Genomic DNA, 22,475 nt, shown 5'->3' with positions numbered 1-22,475 from the left:
GAGAAAGACAGGGCACCCAGAGTAAGACAGCCTGTTTGAACATATATAAACTTGAATGGTTTTCGATGGTCTCCTGTCAGCTAAAAGGCCAAAGTTAGATTTATGAGGCAGGGATCTCCAAAAGCACAGCAAAGTCCAACTCATCTTCTAAATGCAAGCATGTTCTTTTAGCTCCAGCTCATGATATACTTTTATTTTTAGTTTATATTCCTTTGAAACTCCCTCCTTTCTCTCTCTCCCTCCCTCCCCCCCTCTCTTTCTCTTCCCTCTCCCGTCCACACACACCCACACACACTCATGTGCATGCATATAATTTTTACAGGGTTGTAATTATAACATATACTATATACAGTTATAAGCTCTAAGAATTTCATTGTGAAATTCATCATCAATATATACATAAAATGAATGTCCATTGATAGATGAGTGGATAAAGAAAATGTGGTTTTGTTCAGCCATATAACAGAAGGAAATCCTTCATGAGTGGACTTTAGATCGATTTTATTGCTGTTGTTGTCTAGTTTAATAAGGCAATAGAAGTTTAAAATAGGTGTTCCTTTCTTTATGGGGCTTATTATTGCTTTCACATTCACTTCTACCTGTAAATCTCCTAATTAGAACAAATTAAGAGTTCAAATAAATAAATGGATTGAAAGGTCAGGTAAAAATAATAGAGTAGAATCATATTAGGATAAACCAGACATTATCTCACAAATGAGGATATTAAGTTTGTACAAGGGCCTGTAAGCTTTGGAAAAAAAGAAGAAGGAGAAGGAGAAGGAGAAGGAGAAGGAGAAGGAGAAGGAGAAGGAGAAGGAGAAGGAGAAGGAGAAGGAGAAGGAGAAGGAGAAGGAGAAGGAGGAAGAGAAGAAGGAGAAGGAGAAGGAGAAGGAGAAGGAGAAGGAGAAGGAGAAGGAGAAGGAGAAGGAGAAGGAGAAGGAGAAGGAGAAGGAGAAGGAGAAGAAGGAAATCCTGCCATTTGCAACAACATTGGAAGGACCTTGAGGACATGATGCTAAGTGAAATAAGTCAGACAGAGAAAGACAAATACTTCATGATCTCACTTATACATAGAATCTTAAAAACAACAACACACCACCACCAAACAAAACCCAACACACTGAAATCATACAGATTGATTGGTACAGAGAACAGACTGGTGTTTGGCAGAGGTAGGGTGTGGGGATAGGAGAAATGGGTGAAGAGGGTGAAAGGTACAAATGTGCAGTTCAAAAGTAAATAAGTCACAGGGTGTAATGTACGGCATGGTGACTATAGTTAATAATGACTATAGTATTGAATATCTAAAAATTGTTACATCTACAAGTTTTCATCACAAGGAAAAAACTATAGGTGTGGTGATGTTAACTAGACTTATGTCATTTCACAACATAGATGAATATTGAGTCATTATGTTGTACATCTCAATTATATCTCAATAAAAACACATATTCACTCAAGGTATGAAGTATAGATATATTTAAAGTATAGACATCACCATGCAATTCTAAACCCTGGTTTCAAATGTATAATAACCGAATGACATCCTTAGACCCACTAACCAGTAAAGGTGATACCAGCGCCTTTACAGCCCCTGTGCCTCCACCTCTCAGTGTTTCTAGCTCTGTACAAGACCCAGTCCTGCTCCTTGAGTGTCTATTTTCTTTACCCCACAAGGGCTATGATCACTTTCCTCCTAGTGTTTGTAGGTTTAGTTTCCTGCTATTTTGTTTAGGATTTTTTCATCTATGTTTATAAAACAAATTTCCCTGTGCCACACTGGTACTGTCTAGTTTGGACAGTAAAGTTGAATTAATCTCATAGAATGAGTTGGAGAGTGATTTGCCTTTTTTTCTATTGTTTCTAAAAGTTTATATAAGATCAAACCTATTTGTTTATTGAATGTTGGCAAAACCCCTATGCAAAAACCTGGTTATTTATTTGTGGGGATATTTAAAAACATTCATTAAAAGGTTATACTTCCAAAACCCTCTCATTTCTGAAAAAAATATCAGGTTAAATATGTGAAATTGCAGATATTGCCTAGTTTGGACATACAAGAATGGCAATTTCATATGGTGTGGCCTAATAATTAGTCTACATGTGTAGATAATAATTCCAACATCTGCCATCTTTATGGGTTGAATTTTGCTATTTGTGCTTGCCGCCAACTTTCATTCATGTAGGTTTGTTTTCTTTTAAAAAAATGTTTTTATTGATTTTTAGAGAGCAAGGGAGAGGGATAGAGAGACAGAACATCGATGAGAGAGAAACATCATCGATTGGCTGCCTCCTATACCCCCACCCCCACCACCACTGGAGATTGAGCCAGCAACTCAGGCATGTGCCCTGACAGGGAATTGAACTGTGACCTCCTGGTTTATGGGTCGACACTCAAGCACTGAGCAACACCGGCTAGGTTAGGTTTGTTTTCTTGCATTTCTGGTGATTTTTGTTTTTTAGGGGACTTTTCAAGATCCATATTTACAGTGTGCTCCTCCAGAGATGAGATGTACTTGCTTCTGCCAGCACCTTAGGGCAGAACCAAAGTGGAGAACTTTATATTGTTGCTTGGCTCTTCCAGGTCACAGGGGGTTGGGTAAGACACCAAACCAGCAAGAGGAGACTTAGGATCTTAGATTAGGAATTATCTAGGGAGATTTTTCCCTCCTTTCTTTCACTCTAATAATAACCAAGACTAAAACAATTATTTCCATCATCTCCCAGTGATGGCACTGAAGTGTCTCCTTCTCAGCTTGGTTGCCTGATACCCACATGTGTGAGCTGCCCCGTGGTGGTCAGTGTGCATCATAGTGACTGGTTGTTCTGCCCTTCAGTCGATTTGCATATTACCCTTTTATTATATAGGATATGAATGCAATGAGGTACGGACATGAAATGACTACTTTTCCCCTATCCCTGTCCTCAAACATGAAAAGTCAAATCTTTTTTGCTCTTTTTAGTGATGCCTTAGGAGGACTCTTTAGCTTTCTGGTTACTTGCAATTCAGTTTAAAATTTAAATCCAAATTTGACTCATTTCTTTCCCTTTAACCAGCCCTGTCCATAGGGTCTTGGGGTGGAGCAAGATGAGCTCTGCTTCATTTCTCCTTTCTCTACCTTTTCTTCAATCTCCACTGAGATCCTTCCTTGAGATTTCAGGAGTCACAGGGGTTCTGGGGGTCAGGATTCCACTTCTTTCTCCTTGGGCATCATACCACCCTAAGGTCCCTATTTTCCAGCCCTCCTCACTTGTTTTAGAGGCAGGAAATACTTAGATTTATGGAGTGTTGTTTAGGAACAGTTATGAACAGTGAGTGAGTCTTGTAGAGTGCCCTCTTTGGACTCTCCAACCCACACCCCACCCCAGCAGTTTGCTTATATACATCAGGATAAAGATGGGAGTGCTTCAGATAAGGCTGATAGCCAAGTGTTAGCTATGATGAGCTCAACAAATGTTGCTGTCCTCATTAATTCTCAGGAAAACAATACCCTAGGAAAATATTGCCTGAAAAATCTATAAGGTAGAACTCTGCAGAAGATCCTGCCTCAATACTATTATTATTTTTAAAACCTATGTTTTCATTGATTTCAGAGAGGGAAAGAGAGAGGGAGAGGGATAGGGGGGGGAAGAGAGAGAGAGAGAGAGAGAGAGAGAGAGAGAGAGAGAGAGAGAGAAAGAGAGAAACATCAATGATGAGAGAGAACCATTGATTGACTGCTTCCTGCATGCCCCACACTGGGGATCGAGCCTGCAACCTGGGCATGTGCCTTGACCAGGAATTAAACTGTGACCTCCTGGTTCATAGGTTGATACTCAACCACTGACCCATGCTGGCCAGGCAAAAATATTATTCCTGGACCTAGAAAATGATGTCTTAGAACCCAAAACTAGATTAGGTGTTATCATCCAAGTTTTATATAAAAATAACTCAAATTTCCTCTGGTTGCAACTGAAGATAGAGTTAGGCTTTATTTGTGTAAAACATGCCTTATGGAAGTTGATATGTTTAAGACCAAAAAAACCAAACACCAAAACAAAAAAACACACAAAAACAACAGTTGATATGTTTAAGACAAAAAAAAGTCTTCATAGATGACACAATGACAACTTCTAAATTTGGCTTTAAATTTTTAAGTATATAATGCATGCCATAATTATTTTTAAATGTTATTAAAATTTTTTTTGTGTTGCCATAAATTATAGCTTTATCTGGTGCCACTGTACTGAGTAGAACAAAATGATAAAATCAACTGCATAAGGAGCTAAGCTGAAAATTAATGGTCTCCATGTTCACAATCTTTGCATAGACTTCCTACTAGCAACATGATTTTGCTAGTCTTCCTTCCAGCAACACATCCAGCCAATTTAGTGTATAGATCCTATGAGGCAATAGTTGATTCAATAAAATCAATAGTCGTTGCTAACCCACCATCCTTTGTTATAGGGCAAGGAGCCTACACTAGTTTCCTGATTTTTACCTTTGAAAAGTCTCAGTGACCCTGGGCCAATTACATTTAATTAATTAACGGACTTCAGTCTCCTCTTAAATTTTATCTCACTCTGAAACAGACCTTTTAATGGGTGCTGAAAAAGAAATTCGAGAGCACAAATTAGAGGGCGATGTGGTATATTTTCACTTTTAATAAGTGAACTGTCTTTTCGTTCTTTTATTCCACTTAGCATTTCTTTTCAAAGTGGTAAAAAATCAAACAAGAAACATGTGAAAAAGATGAATGGATGTGACATTCAGAGTAAGATTTTAATGGCACAAAGGCCAAGAATATCAGAGTTATGCCTTTTGCTTTCACAGTATCTTGACAGGATTTCTGGATGTTCTAAAATGAACTTCATTAGAAGAAAGCAAAAATGCATGAATTCAAAGAAAATGTGTTATAGCAGAGTTATATTTGTTAAGGTAAACACAGCATAGTCAATATGTAGTTAAACTTTGTATTTTTCAGTGTTGGCCTCTCAGAGGCTAGATCTTTATTTCCATTAGTATTGGCTGTGCTACAAATGTTTTTGGAAGTCCTCTTTGAAGTTAAATTTATGAACCAGTTTATAAGGACAATGAGAAAACCAGCTTCATTTATTCAGAGTCATACCTTATTTAAACCAAAATTGGGACTTTTCATTGACAATTGACATTTCCTGGACCTTATTCACTACTCTGACTTCAAATTATTATTTTTTAGACATATTTTTGTTGATTTCAGAGAGAGGAAGGAAGAAGAAGAGGGAGATAGAAAAACATCAATGATGAGAGAGACGCATTGATTGGCTGCCTCCTACAGGCACCCTACTGGGGATTGAGCCAGCAACCCAGGCTTATTCCCTGACCAGGAATCAAAGTGTGACCTCCTGTCTGGTTCATAGGTCAATACTCAACCACTGAGCCATACCAGCTGGGCCAAATTACTTTTTATTAAAACGTGCTGAAGACCTGGGGTGGGGGGTGGGGGTGGGCTGGAGGGATCAATGGGGGGAAAGGGGGAAAGTATGTAATACTTTCAACAATAAAGAATTATTTTAAAAAATAGAAAAAGACAAAAAAGGGAAAAAACCTTTTAAAGAATCATAAAACATTACATATAAATATGTACTGTTTGAATTATTTAAATAAAATATTCATGTTACCATAATAAAGGTTAAGAAAGTTTCCCCAGCACTCCAGGAGTGTTGAATATATTATCCTGATCACAGTACCCTCCTGTCCCGTAGAGGTAAATGGTAGTCACTTCTCTATTTCTGTGGTCACTTTCATCACCTCTTATATATCCCTCAATACTATCATTCCCTAGTTTGCTTTTTGAATTTTATGTAAATGAAATCATACAGTATATTTTCTTCTGCATTTGCCTTCTTCTGCTCTATATTCTGTTTATGGGATACACACTATGGCCTGCCACCTATTTTTATGAATACAATTTCATAGAGACACAGCCACTCCCATCGTTTATATGTTATCTGTGGCTATTTGGGGATTACAAAGGCAGAGTTGAATAATTGCAGCAGAGACTGTATGGCTCACATTGCCCACAGTATTTGCCACTTGGCTTTAACAGAAAGCTTGCCAACTCCTGACTTAAAGATATTATTTGACTCAATTTGCTAATATTTTGTTTAACATTTTTTGTAGTGATTTTCATGAGAGACATTGTACTTGGTCTTCTTTTCTGTAATGCCTTGGTCTATTTTTGGTATCAGGATAATCTTAGTTTCATAAAATGATCTGGGAAGTATTCTCACCTTGTCAATGTAAAAACAGTATTATTTCTTCCTTTAAATCTTTAATAGAATTTACCGAGGAAGCTGATATGGACTAGTTTTGTTTATGGGGAAATTTTTAACTGTAAATTCAATTCCTTTAAACAGGTATATACTTATTCAATTTTAAAATTCTTTATATGCCAGTTTTGGTAATTTCTTATTTTTACTGAATTTGTTGGGGTGACAATAGTTAATAAAATTATATAGGTTTGAAGTGTACAATTTTATAATATATCACCTGTATGTTGTAGTGTGTGTTCACCACCCAAAGTCAAATCTTCTTCCGTCACCATTTATCCCCCTTTACCCTCTTCTACTTCCCCTCACACACACTTCCCTCTAGCAATCACCATACTGTTGTCTGTGTCTATGAGTTTTTATTTTCTATTTTTGCTTCAGTCCTTCACCATTTTCAATCAACCCCCAAGACCTCCTGCCCTCTGACAGCTGTCAGTCTGTTCTCTGTCTCTGTGAGTGTGTTTCTATATTGTTAGTTTGTTCATTAGATTCCACCTATACATGAAATCGTATAGTATTTACCTTTCTCTGACTGTCTCATTTCACTTAGCGTAATACTCTCCAGGTCCATCTATGCCATCGCAAAAGGTATGATTTCCTATTTCTATAGCCAAGTAGTATTCTATTGTGTAAATGTACCACAGCTTTTTTATCCACTCATCTACTGATGGGCACTTGGGTTGTTTCAATGCTGCTATGAACATAAGGGTGCATATATCCTTTTGAATGAGTGTTTTGGGTTTCTTTGGATATAGTCCCACAAGTGGAATTGCTGGATCATGAGGCAGTTCCATTTTTTATTTTTTGAGGTAACTCAATACTGTTTTCCACAGTGGCTGCACCAATCTGCAACCCCACCAAACAGTACACTAGGGCTCCCTTTTCTCCACATCCTAGATAGCACTTGTTGTTTGTTGATTTACTGGTAAACACCATTCTGACAGGTGTGAGGTGATATCTCATTGTGGTTTTAATTTGCATTTCTCTGATGATTAGTGACATTAAGCATCCTTTCATATTCTATTGGCCATCTGTGTGTCCTCTTTGGAGAAGTGTCTTTTCAGGTTCTTTGTCCATTTTTTAATTGGATTGTTTGTTTTATTGGTGCTGGGTTGTATAAGTTCTTTATAAATTTTGGATATTAACCCCTTATCAGATGTATGACTGGCAAATATGTTCTCCTGTTCAGTGAATTGTCTTTTAATTTTGTTGATGGCTTCCTTTGTTGTGCAAAAACTTTTTAGTCTGATGTAGTTTCATATGTTTATTTTTTTCTTTTCTTTCCCTTGCCTAAGGAAGGAGACATATGAGAAAATATATTGTTATGAGAAACGTCCGAGATTGTACTTCCTATGTTTTCTTCTAGGATTTTTATGGTTTTGAGTCTTACATTTAAGTCTTTAATGCAGTTTGAGTTTGTTCTTGTGTATGGGGTAAGAAGGTGGTCTAGTTTCAGGCGCGGGGGGCGGGGGTGGGGGGAGAGGCCACGATTCTTTGCCTCCTTATTTTTGGCTGCCTCTTTGTGTTTGTTTCTATGTAGCAGGTAGACTAACAAGATCAAGAATGTTGACTAATTGTTGGGTAACTCTCAGGTTTCCTAATCTGGTTCTCTTGTTTTCTCATCTGGGAGTATCACAGCTCACGAGAAAATGGATGACCTAGATTAACCTAGGGGTAGATTCCTTAGACCATCTAGAGGACTAATTAGAAAGCACTAAATCCACACAGATCCTGTGAAGAACCACAGAAGATCAGAGCCAGGATGGATCATAGTTTAATCCAAGCCTATTAATCCACAGATGAGGAAACAGAGGGCAGTTAGGCTGGTGATGCCCAAAAGTCACCCACTTACCAGCTCAAGTCATACAACTAGCTTGTAGCCCTAAACCCTTTTACACAAAGTGTTCTGTTAATAAGCCATAGACAAATACTCAAAAATATTTATAACTACATAAAGCCATAAGAAAGAAATTTATAGGCTATAAAGAGAGATAGAAATGTCCACATGAAAAAATGTGCTGAGATAAGCAGAATAAAAATGCATGTGCATAGCATATAATCGGAACATTATTTGTATAATAAAAATTCGTAAGAAAGAGCCAGGTGGGTATACTTTTAAATCAGATTCATTTTTCTATTCTTAGATTTTGAGAAAGAGGTTGAATTGAGACTAATGGGTTAAAACTACAAGGAGGTGGGTAAGTTTCAATTTGTTATAAGGAAGAAGTTTTTACAGGTCAAAGCTGTCCAAAGATGGAAGGAGGGATGACATTCACCGTTAGAGGCTATTAACGCAGAAGGTGGGGAGCACTTTGCAGGAACGTGGTGGTTGTACTGATTTTCAAATTCAGACAGGTTAGATTAGATAATCTGGGCAGATGCTGCAAATAGAAGGTTCAGAGTCCAGGCCCATGGGGATGCCCGGGGATCTGTATTTTTAACAAACTACCCAAGCTATTCTCATGTTCAGTGGGAAGGCATCAGACACCTGTAAGGAACTGTTCCAATTCAGGAGTCTATAGTCTTCTGCATGAGTTAATGGAATTCACAGCATTGCAATGGTAGTGAAGAATCCATATTCTCTCTTTAGTTTTGTACCTAACAAGCTGTGTGGTTTTTTGAGTACATTATATCATGTTTCTGCAAGAATAAGTGAGACTAGATGTATCTTATGGCTCTTATATGCTAGGAATTTATGTTTCTGAGGGTAGCCTGGAAGAAACTAATCTTCAAAGTCCCTGGAAAATTCCTCATGACATTCAGGTGATGGAGAATTATCCTTGAATAACTGTCTATTACAGATGGGAAAGGCCATGCAACCTGGCTGGTTTCCTGGAATTGGCAGGCATTAGGCCCAGGATATGTCTACCGTAGTGATTTTCAACCATTTTCATTTCATGGTGCAGGTAAACTAATTACTAAAATTCTGTGGCACACCAAAATATATATTATACCTTTTGCCAATCTGACAAAAAGATGAAAGGTATAATTTTGACTACTTGTGTGACCTTGAAAAAGTAATCTAGGCTCTTGAATTTGCAGTTTCTTCAATTACAAAATGGCGATAACAGTTCCTATTTTATAGGATTTTTGTGAAGACTAAATGAGGTGTAGCTCTAGAATTATGGTTTCAGTTGATGCTGTGATTGTTGTTGAAAGAGCCCTCCTTATTACTTGCTTAGACTCCCTCATCTAAAGATTCCCTAACTAGTCTCAACACTCCATAAATGTGTTTTAAATTCCAACTCCATAAACAAAACCATTTTGACTGTAACCTGGTATACTTTTCATGCATTTGGGCCTATGAAAAAAAAATCTTTTTTCTCCACCTGTAATTACTTTCCCCAGTTTTCTACTCATGTTTAAGGCCTAGTTCTAAAATTATTAATGTGGTAGATAATTATAATAATGGCCTCCAATGAGTCATGTCTCCCCAGGTCAACCTGACATTGCTACTCCTACCCCAGGAGGTGGAGTTGGTTTCTCTCCCCTCTTCAGTCAGGGCTGGTCTTGGGATTTGCTTTAAAGAATAGATTGTGGTGGACTTGACATTGTATGAGTTCTGGAGCCTCAGCTTTAAGAAGCCTTATAGTTTTCATCTTCTCCCTCTTGGCACTCTGAGACTATCAGGCTGTGAAGAAGCCCAGTTTACCCTTTTGGGGGTACAAGGCAATATGGAGGAGAATCGAAGTCCCAGCTAAGACTAAGCATTGCTGCTAAACCAATGAGTGAGACCCACCCTGTGGCATCAACTGAACTATCAGATGAGTAGGGCCTTATTGGTGAGATAGGCAGAAGAACTGCCTGGATTGCCAATTCATGGAATCATGATCATGAGAAATAAAGATTCATTATGGTTTGTGGTGGTTGGTTATGCAAGATACTGATATACATTCTTAGAGAAATGTTCTAGATAAACTCAAGAAAAACTCACAATTCTCTCCTCTGGGCTTTGTTCATTCTTCTGTTATAGCACACAGCTCATATAATTATTGTTCTACCAGTGTCTGTTTCTCTCACTAACTTAATAGCTTTTGAAAGTAGAGATTAGGTTTCCATTCATCTTTATATCTGCTGTGGCTATTCTAGTGCCTGGTACCTAGCAACTGTGGACATTTATTCCCCTGGTCATACACTCACCATTTTCTGAAATGCTTTCACTTGATCTCTGGAACTCATGGTCAATCATAAGTAAAACATTTTATATCCTCCACTTTTCAGTCAATATTCCTTTCATCTTCTTATTCTTCCACAGTGACCATGGTTCCCTGCAGCCCTCTTAGATGGCAGCTGTTTTGCCTCACATGCCTTATACATCATGGGGTTTGAAGGCAGGTCAGTGATCTCATGGCTTATGTTTCTTATGGCTTCTTTCAGACTGCCTTTATCCCCTCCCTCTTCTTTAAAAAAACAACACAAAACCCACTCAGCTTTGACTCCCATGACATCAGGTTAAATGACCTAGACTTTTTGTTGTGAAAGTCATTTATTGATCCCTGGGCCACTGTCTCTATAAAGATTTTAACCACAGATCCACAACCACCCTCTCTAACACTCTCCCAGTAGTGATTTCAATATCCAGATAGCTCAATCTACCAAAATTATGGCTACTTCTTTCAACTTGACTTCCTCTCTCCCACAGATCTTGTCCTTTATCAGATCTTAGTCATTTATTCCCTTGGTCATACCTTACTTGTTGTCACCACTAATATATTGCAACCCTAGATATTCCACTATCCAATCGCCACCTCCTATATTTTTAGCTCTCTTACTCTCACCTCCAACTCCAAAACTCCTTTGCCACTGGACTTAAAATTTATTGTAATTACTACTCTTCACTGTTCCTTACCTATCTCATTATTCAGTGAAAATTTAATGGTCAATCCTTTTGGTTGTTCTCTTCCTCTTTCTTGATTTATCATACTCTTATATTTGACATAGCCCTAATTAAGTCCAACTTTCTACCTAATAGGTGCCCACATCTGGGGAGCTAAATTGGCTGGAGAAAGAATTGTCTCTCTTTAAATTCATAAATGTTAATAATCTCAAGAGAGTCCTTAATGCTACCTAACACTCAAAACTCTATTTCCCTAGCCAATTAATCTCTTTACTTTCCTAGATTTCTTTTATAGCTTCTAATTTCTCCCCAGACCTTCAGCATCTTACCCTCTTTACTTCCCATATTACTAAGAAAATAGAAACAATTAGAAGAAAACTTCTAAGAGCTCCTACCACATTTCTATGCTTATTTGTACCTCTGTGTATGTATTATGAATCCCTTCTTTTTTCTATGAATAAATTGTACATCTTCCTAGCCAAGTCTTCCCACCTGTCTATGCATTACATTCAATCTCTTACCTACTTGCTGATATCACTTCTTGAATTTTCCATTTCTCTTGTATCACTTTTCCCTTTTGAGTGAGCCATTCTCATCATTATAAACATATTGCCACTTTCATATTATTTGAAATCCTGCAAGTCCTGACCCCCATTTACCCATTTAGATACTTCTGCATTTCTTCCTTTAGAGGAAAATTCCTTCAAAGATTAATTGCACTCACTTATTCAAATTGCTTTCTTCCCATTCTGACTTGAACCAACTCCAATGAGGCTTTTGCCCTCAATGCTTCATGGAATGTGCACTTATCAAGGTCAGCAATCAATTTTGATGTTGCTAAATTCAATTGTCGATTCTTAGTCCTAATCTTAGTTGATTTTTTTACATAGTAGATCAATTCTACTCTTCCTTGAATCACTTTTTTGAAAATTTGGCTTCCAAGAAACCATATCCTCCTGGTTTTTCTTCTTGTCTCCAGCTACTCTTCCATTTCTTTTTTAATATTAAAAAATCTTTATTGTTGAGAGCATTACAGATGTCTTCCCCCCCCCCTTTTTTTTTACCCATTGCTTCCCTTCACCTGGTTCCTACCCAACCCTAGGCCTTCACCATCCTAATGTCTGTGTCCATGGGCAGTGTATACACGAATATAGATTCTTTGGTTAATCTCTTCGCCCTAAAAACTTCACCCCAAAACTACTAGATTTAATAAATGAATCTGGGAAAGTAGCAGGATACAAAATTAACATCCAGAAATGGACAGCATTTTTATACACCAATAATGAACTCTCAGAAAGAGAAACTAACGAGACAATCCCATTTACCACTGCAACAACAAAAAATTAAGATACTTAGGAATAAACTTAACCAAGAAGGTAAAAGACCTATACTCAGAAAACTACATGATGTTGAAAGAAGAGATGGAAGAGGTACAAACAAGTGGAAGTATGTACTCCTCAATTACTTTTGCTGATTCATGTTAGCAGCTCACCACCACAAGCAGGATACAGAACAGTTCCATTGCCTCCTAAAATTCCCTTGCACTATCCCTTTGTAGCACATTCTTCCCATAATTCCCAATCCCTGGTAACTATGAATCTGTTCTCCAGCACTAAAGTTTTTGAAATGTCGTATAAATGGAATCATATATTATCTAACCTCTTGAGACTGGCTTCTTTCACTCAGAAAAATTACTTTGAGATTCACCCAACTTGGTATATGTATCAATAGTCCACTCCTTTTTATTGGTGAATGAGCACACAAAACACACAACTGAAGCCCCCAAAATAACGCAGAAAAACATTTTTAAAACCACTTCTTTTAGGAGTTCGAGTACAATAAGTTAAAAAGCTTAAAGGCATTTTGTAGAACCTGAACATAAGACTTTCTTAGAGCTTTTTTGAAACTAAAATAAGTTCTTTAACATTTTTGTGCTTATCTACATCTTGTAGGCCAGATTGCTAATGGGATAGCCTGTTTATTAATGCACTTGTTATTTCCTAGAATCCTTAATCTATACACAGAAGGGCTGGTCAGGCATGGTAAGACCATTCTGAATTATCAGCAAAGAGTAGCCTCTTCCTAGAAACCAGGACCACCCTCAACAGTAAGAAGTACGTTGAAGGTACCATCTTTACTATTCACAAATTCTTAGACACCCCCCAGATCACAATCAAGGCTACACACTCTTCAGCCTTTCCCTGTTGCCTCCAAAACCTTATAAGAAGAATGTTTACCTGTGACAACACTGGGGATTTTGGAGAGAAAGCTCTTGACTGTTCTGATGGGCACACCCCCTGTCTTGTCATCTTGCATCTTTGTAATGATGTCTTCAATCTGAAAGAGGTTAAAGAAAAGAAGTGTTATTGTCTCCCACAAAGTAATAGTAAATGACACCTTTATAAATAGTCAAAATGTGGGAAGGCGCATGCCAACAATAGGTATCAGGAAATGTCAGTCAATACATACAGTAGTAGGATCGTCTGTAGACCACGTGTTGTGGGTGGGAGGTTAGGGGATTACATACAAAAGCATAAAGTATGGTCTGTAAGAATAACCCTCAGTTTAACAAGGTAAGGAGGGAGAAACACATAAGATTCTCGATAGGATCCAACATGGTTGTGGTGAAATCACTTCTCTTTTGCAAAATGGGTTCACATATATGTCCAACCATATGAAATTTCCCTATTCAACCTAAAAATAGCAGTTTCCTATAGTTTAACTAAATATATTAACATGCTACTGTTAGAAAGTATAGGCAGGGCTGAAGAAGCTGGAGGACAAGTCTCGGTGGTTGTGCGTGGTGATGTGAAGGGGGCCACCTTGAGCCAGGGCTAAGGTAGAACAAGGACAGGATTCTCTCCTTTAGGACTAAAGAAGACCACACTCTCAGAGAAAGACCACGAGGGGCTGTGGCCTGGATCCAGGGGAAATCTTACTGATGAAACCAGATACTATGCACATACATTGAAAACAGAATAGAGAGAGGTGATGGACTCTCAAGGTTATAGGGGCCTAAACTGGGAAACCAGTTTGTTGCTAAGAATTTACAACCCTGGGCAGAAATCTTCAGAATAGGGTGCAGAAGAATCTGTAGTTAGGACTTTTTGTTTGGAGAGTTAATGGGGGGCGGGGGGGAGCAGCTGGAAAAGGGGAGAGGATAATGTTTAGCTTTCTCACACATTTTGTTTCCCTGAGCCACAAAGTATCTTTGAAACACCAAGATGGGTTTCCCGAGTTATTACTTAATAGATTTTAAGTGTAGAAATTTAAACATACCTTGTCTAACATACTAGAAATGCAATTTGAGGGTAACGGAATTTCTCAGTCAGATTACTAATAACTTCTTTGAAATAAGTAGATAACTTGCTAGAGACAAAGTTAGGATATGGCATATCTTAATAATATATATGTATATACATATACACACACACAATAGGTAAAATATATTCAGAATTTATTGTGTGCTAGCTACCACGCTAAGTATTGCACACATATTACCCTATTTAATCCCCATGATTATTTCATAAACTAGATTATACTATTATCATTATTTTTAGATTAAAATAACGAAGATTTAATGAGGTGTATAAATCAGGGTAGATAAGGTTAAGTTGTGGTAACAAATAACCCTCAAAATCATGATGGCTTACTAAAACCACGTTTTTTTTCTTTCTCCTGCTACAAGTCTATTACATACAGGTCACCAGGGAGGCTGCTCACTGTCAGCCCAGGCTGACGAAGCAGCCACCGTCTGGGATGTTGCTGGTTGTTGTGTAGGAGGGACAAAAGAAAATTCTGGAGAATCTTACACTGGTTATTAAATGTGAAAGCCCAGAAGTTACACAGAACTCATTTACTCACAATTCCTTGGCCAGAACTAGTTACACGGCACTACCCAACCGCAAAGGAGTCTTCTGGGTGCCAGGAGGAGAGGGAAACTGACCCCTGTGAGTAGCATCCATGACCACCACGGAGATTAAACAACCGGCCCCAGGTCACCCAGCTACCCAGTTGCGGATCTGAGTTTGAACCCAGCCATAGATCCCAGAGCTCAGGCTTCCACACACCTACGTTGCTCTGCCAACTGATAAGATTCCAAAAAACCCCAGCCCAGAACGGAGACCATTCTCCCCTGGATATTTCTGGGTTTTCCTGAGAGGTACTACTAGTGAGAGGGTATCTGAAGCTTCTGACATCTTAGGCCAGCGGTTGCCAACTGGTGGTCCACGGACCACTGGTGATCCGTGAGGTCTGAAAGGTTGGTAACTGCTGTCTTAGGCAATGGATGGATATGTCATGCTAGGAAAAAGGGTCATTCTCTGAAGACCTGCATTCTGTTAAATGACAGGAAAAGGATTGTCATTTACATTCATGTTCATAGTTTCAACTAGTGCCCCACCTTCTTTCCTCTACACACAGCCCAACAATTTAGAATAGCTTGAGTATTACTGATAGTCAAGGAGAGTAATTCCTAGAAAAATGGACATTTTCAAAATAATCTATGCTTTCATCTATTGTGCTATCTGAAACCCAACATGAGTTACATTGCTGCTTTTTAGGGAATGGCCTGAAAATCATGGGGAATTGGAGGGAAGCCAATATTTCAATTCGGTTAGAACCCTGACATCATTAGATGGTAATGATTTCCATTCTCTGCTGATGTGAGCTGCACTTAAAGATTAGTCTCCATGAGTCTCTTATCCTCTGCTCTGTTTAGTTGCTTTATCACACCATTGAATCTTTATTATTATTATACTAGAGGCCTGGTACACGGGATTCATGAACTGTTGGGGGGCGTGGCCTGCAGGGATTGGCCTGTTGTGGGACCACAGCTCATCCTGGTCAGCTGAGCAGCTGTGGACCCACTCTCTGAGTGGCTGCTCCCTGGTCCAGCATCTTCTGTGGAGCCAGAGCATTCGCCTCTCCAGGGGACCCTGTCAGGGCTGGGCCCAGGGACAATAGCACTGAGAGGCGGCGGAGTAGGCCTCAGTCCTGTGGCGGCCACGAACCCAGGGTCGCCTCCCAGCCTCCAGGATCAGCTCTGTAAGCCTGGCAGCAGCGCTGTGCAGCCTACAGGCATCTGGAGGAGGTGGCAGGGAGTGAGGAGGAGGAGCTTGGAGCAAGGAGGAAACAATTGCAGCCCAGGTTCCTGCCCATTGGCTTGGGGTTCACAATGGGAGCAGCTGCTCATCCCAGTCAGCCGAGTGGCACTCCCACTGCGGTAGTGCACTGACCACCAGAGGGCAGCCCCTGGTGGTCAATGCATGTCATAGCAACTGGTCAACCAGTTGTTCTGGTCGTTCCACCATTGGTTGCTGGGCTTTTATTATATAGGACTAGAGGCCTGGTGCATGAAATTTGTGCAGGTGGGGGGTGTCCCCTCAGCCCAGCCTTCACCCTCTCCAATCCAGGACCCCTTGGGGGATGTCCTGGGGATTGGGCCTAAACCCGCAGTCGGATATCCCTCTCACAATCTGGGACCACTGGCTCCTAACTGCTCACCTGTCTGCCTGCCTGATTGCCCCTAACTGCCCCCTCTGCCGGCCTGGTCACCCCCAACTGCCCCCCTGCTGTCCTGGTAGCCCCCAACTGCCCTCCCTCCCTGCCTGGTTGCCCCTTACTGCACCCCCTGCCAGCCTGGTTGTCCCCAACTGTCCCCACGCCAGCTTGGTTACCCTCACTGCCCCCCTCTGCCAGCCTGATCGCCTCCAACTGCCCCCCTGCTGGCCTGGTTGCCCCACACAGCCTGCTGCTCAGTCATTTGGTCGTCCCTCACTAACCCCCCTGCCAGCCTGGTCGCCCCACGCAGCCTGTTCGGTCGTCCATTTGGTTGTTTCGGTTGTGACAGTCGCTTAGGCTTTTATAAATATAGATAAGTTTCAGGTACAGTGGGGCCTTGACTTACGAGTGTCCCGACTAACGAGTTTTTCGAGATACGAGCCGTCTCTCGGCCGATTTTTTGCTTTGAGTTGCGAGCTAAAATTCAGGTTATGAGCCAGCTGCAGATACCCCACCGCTAGTTGGCGCAGCGAACGTCACAGTGAACGCCACAACATCAGCCCAGCATCACGTGTCTCACTCGTTCACTTTAAGCGGTTAGCTCTTAGTAGAAGCATCAGTGTTGTCCTCGCATTTGTGTTTGCAGTTATTTTGCAAAACTTCGTTTTTTCAGCCATGGATCTGAAGAAAGTAAGTGCGAAGGACAGTGCGGAGAAGAAGAAGCGGATGATGTGCATTGAATTAAAGAAAGAAATTATCAAAAAACATGACCAAGGTGTGCGTGTAATCGACTTGGCGAAGCAGTACGAGCGTAGCACTTCTACGATCTGCACCATACTGAAGCAGAAGGAGTTGATACAGGCTACAACTCCAGCCAAGGGCGTTAAAATAATTTCTAAACAGCGCACATCTATCCATGAAAATATGGAGAAGCTGCTAATGGTGTGGCTAACGGAGAAGCAGCTCGCAGGAGATACCGTGACGAAGGCTATAATCTGCGAGAAGGCACGAGCTATTTACGCTGATTTGCTGCAGCAGACCCCAGGCACTTCAGTGGATGAGGCATCTGGCGAGCCGTTTAAAGCCAGTCGGGGCTGGTTCGAAAATTTTAAAAAGAGGACCGGCATTCACTCCGCTGTCAGACATGGTGAGGCAGCGAGCGCGGATGTAAAGGAAGGTGACATCAAGGAGCTCATCGAGGAGCACCCCGAGGAACTGACAACGCAGGGGCTAAAGGAGCTACAGACGCAGCAGCACACGGAGGCTTTGCAGGAAATAGATGCCACGGAGGAAGAGGAGGAGGAGGAGGAGGAGAAGGAGGAGGAGGAGGAGGAGGAGGAGGAGGAGGAGGAGGAGGAGGAGGAGGAGGAGGAGGAGGAGGAGGTTATCTCTATAAGTGAGATAAAGGAAATGTTGGGAATGTGGGAGAAACTTTCAGACTTTATTCAAAAGAAACACCCAGAGAAAATTGCAACTGGGCATGCGATGGAGCTATTTAATGACACTTGCCTAACTCATTTCAGAAATATTCTGAAAGGGAGGATGAAACAGATCTCATTGGACAGGTTTTTATCGAAAACTCCTGTAGATGAAAGTGATGAAAGCGTGGCGAAAAGGGCAAAAATCAGCAAATAAGATTTAGTTATTCAGTTATTCAGTTCAGCCTTTCTCCTCCAACTCCATCAGCATCTTTAAGTCGTTTGATCTCCAAGGTAAATGCTGTACATTAAACTTAATAAAACAAGTTTATTGCACTACATTCTATTGTTCAGTATTGTGTTTTTATACAATATTCATTATTTTTAAATACATTTTTCTTATTTAAAAACATTTAACAAAACAATTGTGGTGTTTTTTGGGTGTCCGGAACGGATTAATGGCATTTCAATTCATTGTAATGGTGAAAATTGATTTGACATATGAGTAATTTGAGTTACTAGCTCCGTCACGGAACGAATTAAACTCGTAAGTCAAGGCCCCACTGTATATAACATTATAATTCAACACCTGTGTAAACTACAAAGTGGTCACCCAAGCCCTAACTTCTTATGTTAGCCTACAATGTATGGAGAGGTATAACACTCATTAGAGGTCACAGCTGGATCGAAAGAACAATCCCCTTAACTGACCAGAAAGGGGTTACATTCTAGCAATAATTTACAACATCAGAGGAATAGAAGAATGTTTCATTGGTTCCCAGTTCTTGATTCCTCCATATATTAATATACACCTAAATTCTGGCCTGGACTCATGGAGGGCAGAGGGTCTGCTTCTTGACTTTTTGGCTTGGTCATGTGTCTTGCCTGGCTAATGGGATGCTGCTATTGAACATGATGTGAATAGAGGCTTTCAAGATATCTGCATGGTTAGGGTCACCCTTTCCTCTTGCCCTTCTGCAGCAGATAGCTGTTATTCCAAGGAAGGTGAGAGACATGTGGAGCAGAAGGGGCCCATCCCTGACTAAATCAATCAAACCTCAGCTGTCCTGCAGGCTCATGAGGAAGAAATGAATGCTTATTGTTATATGCCACTGCGTCTGGGGTGGTTTTCTATGCAGCAAAATTGTGTCTACCTGTTGAAATTGAGGCTCAGAAAGTTTAAGTGATTTATCCACTGACACAAAGCTAGTAAATGGCAAAGCCAGGATCCTTACCCAAGTCTTCCTGACTCTAATTAATGCCCAAGCTCTGCCTATCAAATCTAAGATTTATCTTTTTATCCTTAACCAGTGCCTGCCAACATGCTTTTCAGATACAGACACTTAATACTGTTTGTATTGAAGGGAAAGTTTAGTTCAGTCCTGAGGGGGTAGAGCAGGAAACAGAGAAATTGATCCAGATAATCAGTTTATCAGCCATCTCAGGATTGATTTTGGCCCAATGACTGATGAGCTCAGCCTTCTCTCTCTTTGTCCCAAGGGTTTAGTTGGATTTATCTTGTACTGGTAGATCACATCTTCTGGGTTGGGAACAGAGAGATGGGAAGGCATATATATTTATATTTTCTTGATTGTTCAGGTCTATCTAACTTCCGACACCTTTGTTCCTGAGGAAGAGCAACATCAATTCCCTGGCATTCTTTAATATGAAGTTCTGTGTCACTGGGGAGCTTGTTGGACCTAAGTTTCACTGTGCCCATCAGGTAGCAGGTGGCCCTTATCTGACAGCCAAGCGATGCAGAGAAACCACTTGGCCAGCTTGGCTGGTTCTGCCTGGATGGGTCACAACAACCAGGATGCCCTTCTCCAAGGAGATCCAAGCTCCACACTAACATGCAGGTAAAACATTTTCTAAACAGCAGGAGGAAATGGAAATCATTATACCACACGGTGGGTTTTCTCTGAAAAGAGGAATATTATGAGATGGTAGAGATAGTTCATTGAAATAGTTATGAAGTTTAAGAGAGAAGGAGGAAAAGCAATCCTCTCTTTTCAAACTAAAGCCACAGAAGGACAGCAGGACAGTAAGTCTGAGGCCTGAGAGAAATGCTGGTCTCAGCTTCACTGACTTGCTGTGTTGACCATGGACAAGTTACTTAACCTCTCAGGATGTCAATTCCCTCATCTCTACAGCAATAGCTCTGGTTGTTAAACAACATTCCTTGTTCTAAAACACAAGAGACTTGTCTTACTTGACAAATGCAAATTTGTGTCTGTGAGTAAAGGGTAGGACAGGTAATCAGGCCTCAGGGTTCCCATTCCCCATGTTGCCCATCTTCCAGGTGGATCCATGCAGAATGCTCCCCTGAGCTAAGAGGTGCAAGGTGTGGGGAGGGTGCTGGGAAGGACCACGGAGTTTTGATGTTTTGAGAAATCATTTTGGACAGATGGCATCAGAAGCCAGATCGAGACATGCGTCCAAGTGGCCCTGACACTGCTCTTTCTTGACCAGTCCCATGCCTGCTCATCTCTGCTAACAGAAATGACAAAGGGCCAATATCAGTTTTGTTTCTAAAAATTAATTATCCAATGAACTAATTTATTTAGCTCCTCCAATATTTCCTTAGTGGAAGATTTAAAAATGTTAAGACTAAGCAAGCTATGTTGTCGTTGCTTAAAAAAAAATCCACCACAACTTTAGTAAAGAAGGCAGAGTATGCCTCAGGCATGAAGGTCTTTTTTATTGAAGCGTTGCAACTTGACTTTGCAATCACTTGCCTGTTTCTAGCACTAATGACTGTCAGTTCAGCTTCTGCATTTCATTAAAGACCCCTTCTGTTTTCCTATCTGAGAATGAGTGAAAACAAGTTTTTGGACACATCTTATCAGCCCAGAGGCAGAAATCAGAACTGGCAAATGATAATCATATTTCTTAATCCAAAATGTGCATGCTTCATTGAGCATGCTCTGTCCCATATGCGTTCCATAGATTGGGCCTTTTCTCATTTTTATTTTTAAAAACACAGCACACTGCTATTGTCAACTTTTAAATGTACTCAGCTTCACTTACTGGTTTAGTGGACATGTACTGAACACCTATAAAAGTAGGTAAAAGACAGAATCTGTTCCCCTTCATCATGGACTAAACTTTTTCAGAAAGGTTCAGGGATCTAGGCTAATAGTTAAGGATGTGTTGGAGACAGAAGGGCCAAGTATGGGTTCTAAAGAAGCTAGGAGGTGAAATACTAAGGAGTATCACTCTCCAAGGTCCTTGGAAGGGGAACCATCAAAGACTCCCTCTATTTTTCACCATCCCACTCAAAAGCCTGTGATTTCAATGACAGGAGGGAAATTTTCAAATTCATTATACTAGCTATGATAATGGTTGAAATGACAGTTAATTTGTTTTCAGTTAAACTTACTTTTGAATCACTGTATATGTCTAGTATGCTTTTGATAGAAAGTAAAAAAAGTGCAATCTCCAAACATGGGGGTCTATTTTTTTCCCATGTAATAAGCAGTCTGTATGTGAGTGGCCGCTGGCATACTTAACTCTGTGAATTACCATCATGGCCTTTCCCTCATGGTTGCCAGATAGCTACCCTAATCTCAGGCATCACTTTTATGTTAAAAAAGAAGAAAGGTGGAAAGTGGAGAGTGTTGGTATAGCTGTACTTGTTCCTAGTATCTGGAAAAGCATATTCCTTCCCAGAATATCCCAACAGATCTCTGCTCTAGTCTCATTGGCCAGAACAGGGTCACATGACTACATGTAGCTGCAAAGGAAGCTGGGGAAGAGGGTATTTAGCTTTTCCAGCCTCAACACCACATGGAAGAATGAGAAGGGGAGAATGGAAATGGGGTTAGCTTAACCAAACAACAATGTCTACCACAAAGACCCCGCACTAAAGAACATTCATAAAGGATGGTTGAGCTGGCCTTGATTCTTCTTGGATCTGTTCTCCACACTGCAGCCTGTGTGATACTCTACGAAAAATATGACCATTTAATTGATCTGCTCAAAATCTATCTATAGGTTTCTCAGTGATTATTCTGTTATAAAATCTTATAGAACCCTATAGCTTTCCTCTGTATCACTTTAATTTGGACTTGCATTTTTCACTAGACTGTTTTTCTCACCATTTAATCTTAATAGTTGGTGCTCAGTAAATATTTATTGAATGAATGCATGCATGTATGCATGAATGAATGAATGCCATGAGTGTTATATCCTTAAAGAATTTTATCTTGGATTCCAGCATTGAATGGAATGCTTAATATATTAGGATCTTAGGGGTGTTGATACCTGTCCGTTGGTATGTACATTTTTAAGATCATTCTGCTTTAGAAATGGGTTAAATAAACAGAAGCCTCGAGATTCCATAAATTTTAGCAACAGTGTTAAAGGAATTGCTCCACAGGCACCCACGTACCAGCTGAGCTAGAAGTTAGTTCCCCAAAGTATCA

The 22,475-nt window shown here is 40.2% G+C and overlaps 1 protein-coding gene across 10 annotated transcripts in view; it reads right to left on the bottom strand.

Moving 5' to 3' along the window:
- RGS6 (regulator of G protein signaling 6) overlaps positions 1 to 22,475 on the bottom strand; it is a 487,886-nt gene that overhangs the window by 141,228 nt on the left and 324,183 nt on the right. For all 10 annotated transcript variants that reach the window (XM_036311823.1, XM_036311859.1, XM_036311875.1 and 7 more), the window contains exon 3: positions 13,366 to 13,465. In XM_036311823.1, coding sequence (XP_036167716.1) covers positions 13,366 to 13,465 — 100 coding nt within the window. The remainder of the gene's footprint in view (positions 1 to 13,365; positions 13,466 to 22,475) is intronic.

Source organism: Myotis myotis, unplaced genomic scaffold (genome assembly GCF_014108235.1).
Source record: "Myotis myotis isolate mMyoMyo1 unplaced genomic scaffold, mMyoMyo1.p scaffold_m19_p_1, whole genome shotgun sequence".
In the NCBI taxonomy this organism is placed as follows: Eukaryota; Metazoa; Chordata; class Mammalia; order Chiroptera; family Vespertilionidae; genus Myotis; species Myotis myotis.
The sequence above is the reverse complement of the archived record's forward strand: the minus strand, read 5'-3'. Positions and strand labels throughout refer to the sequence as shown.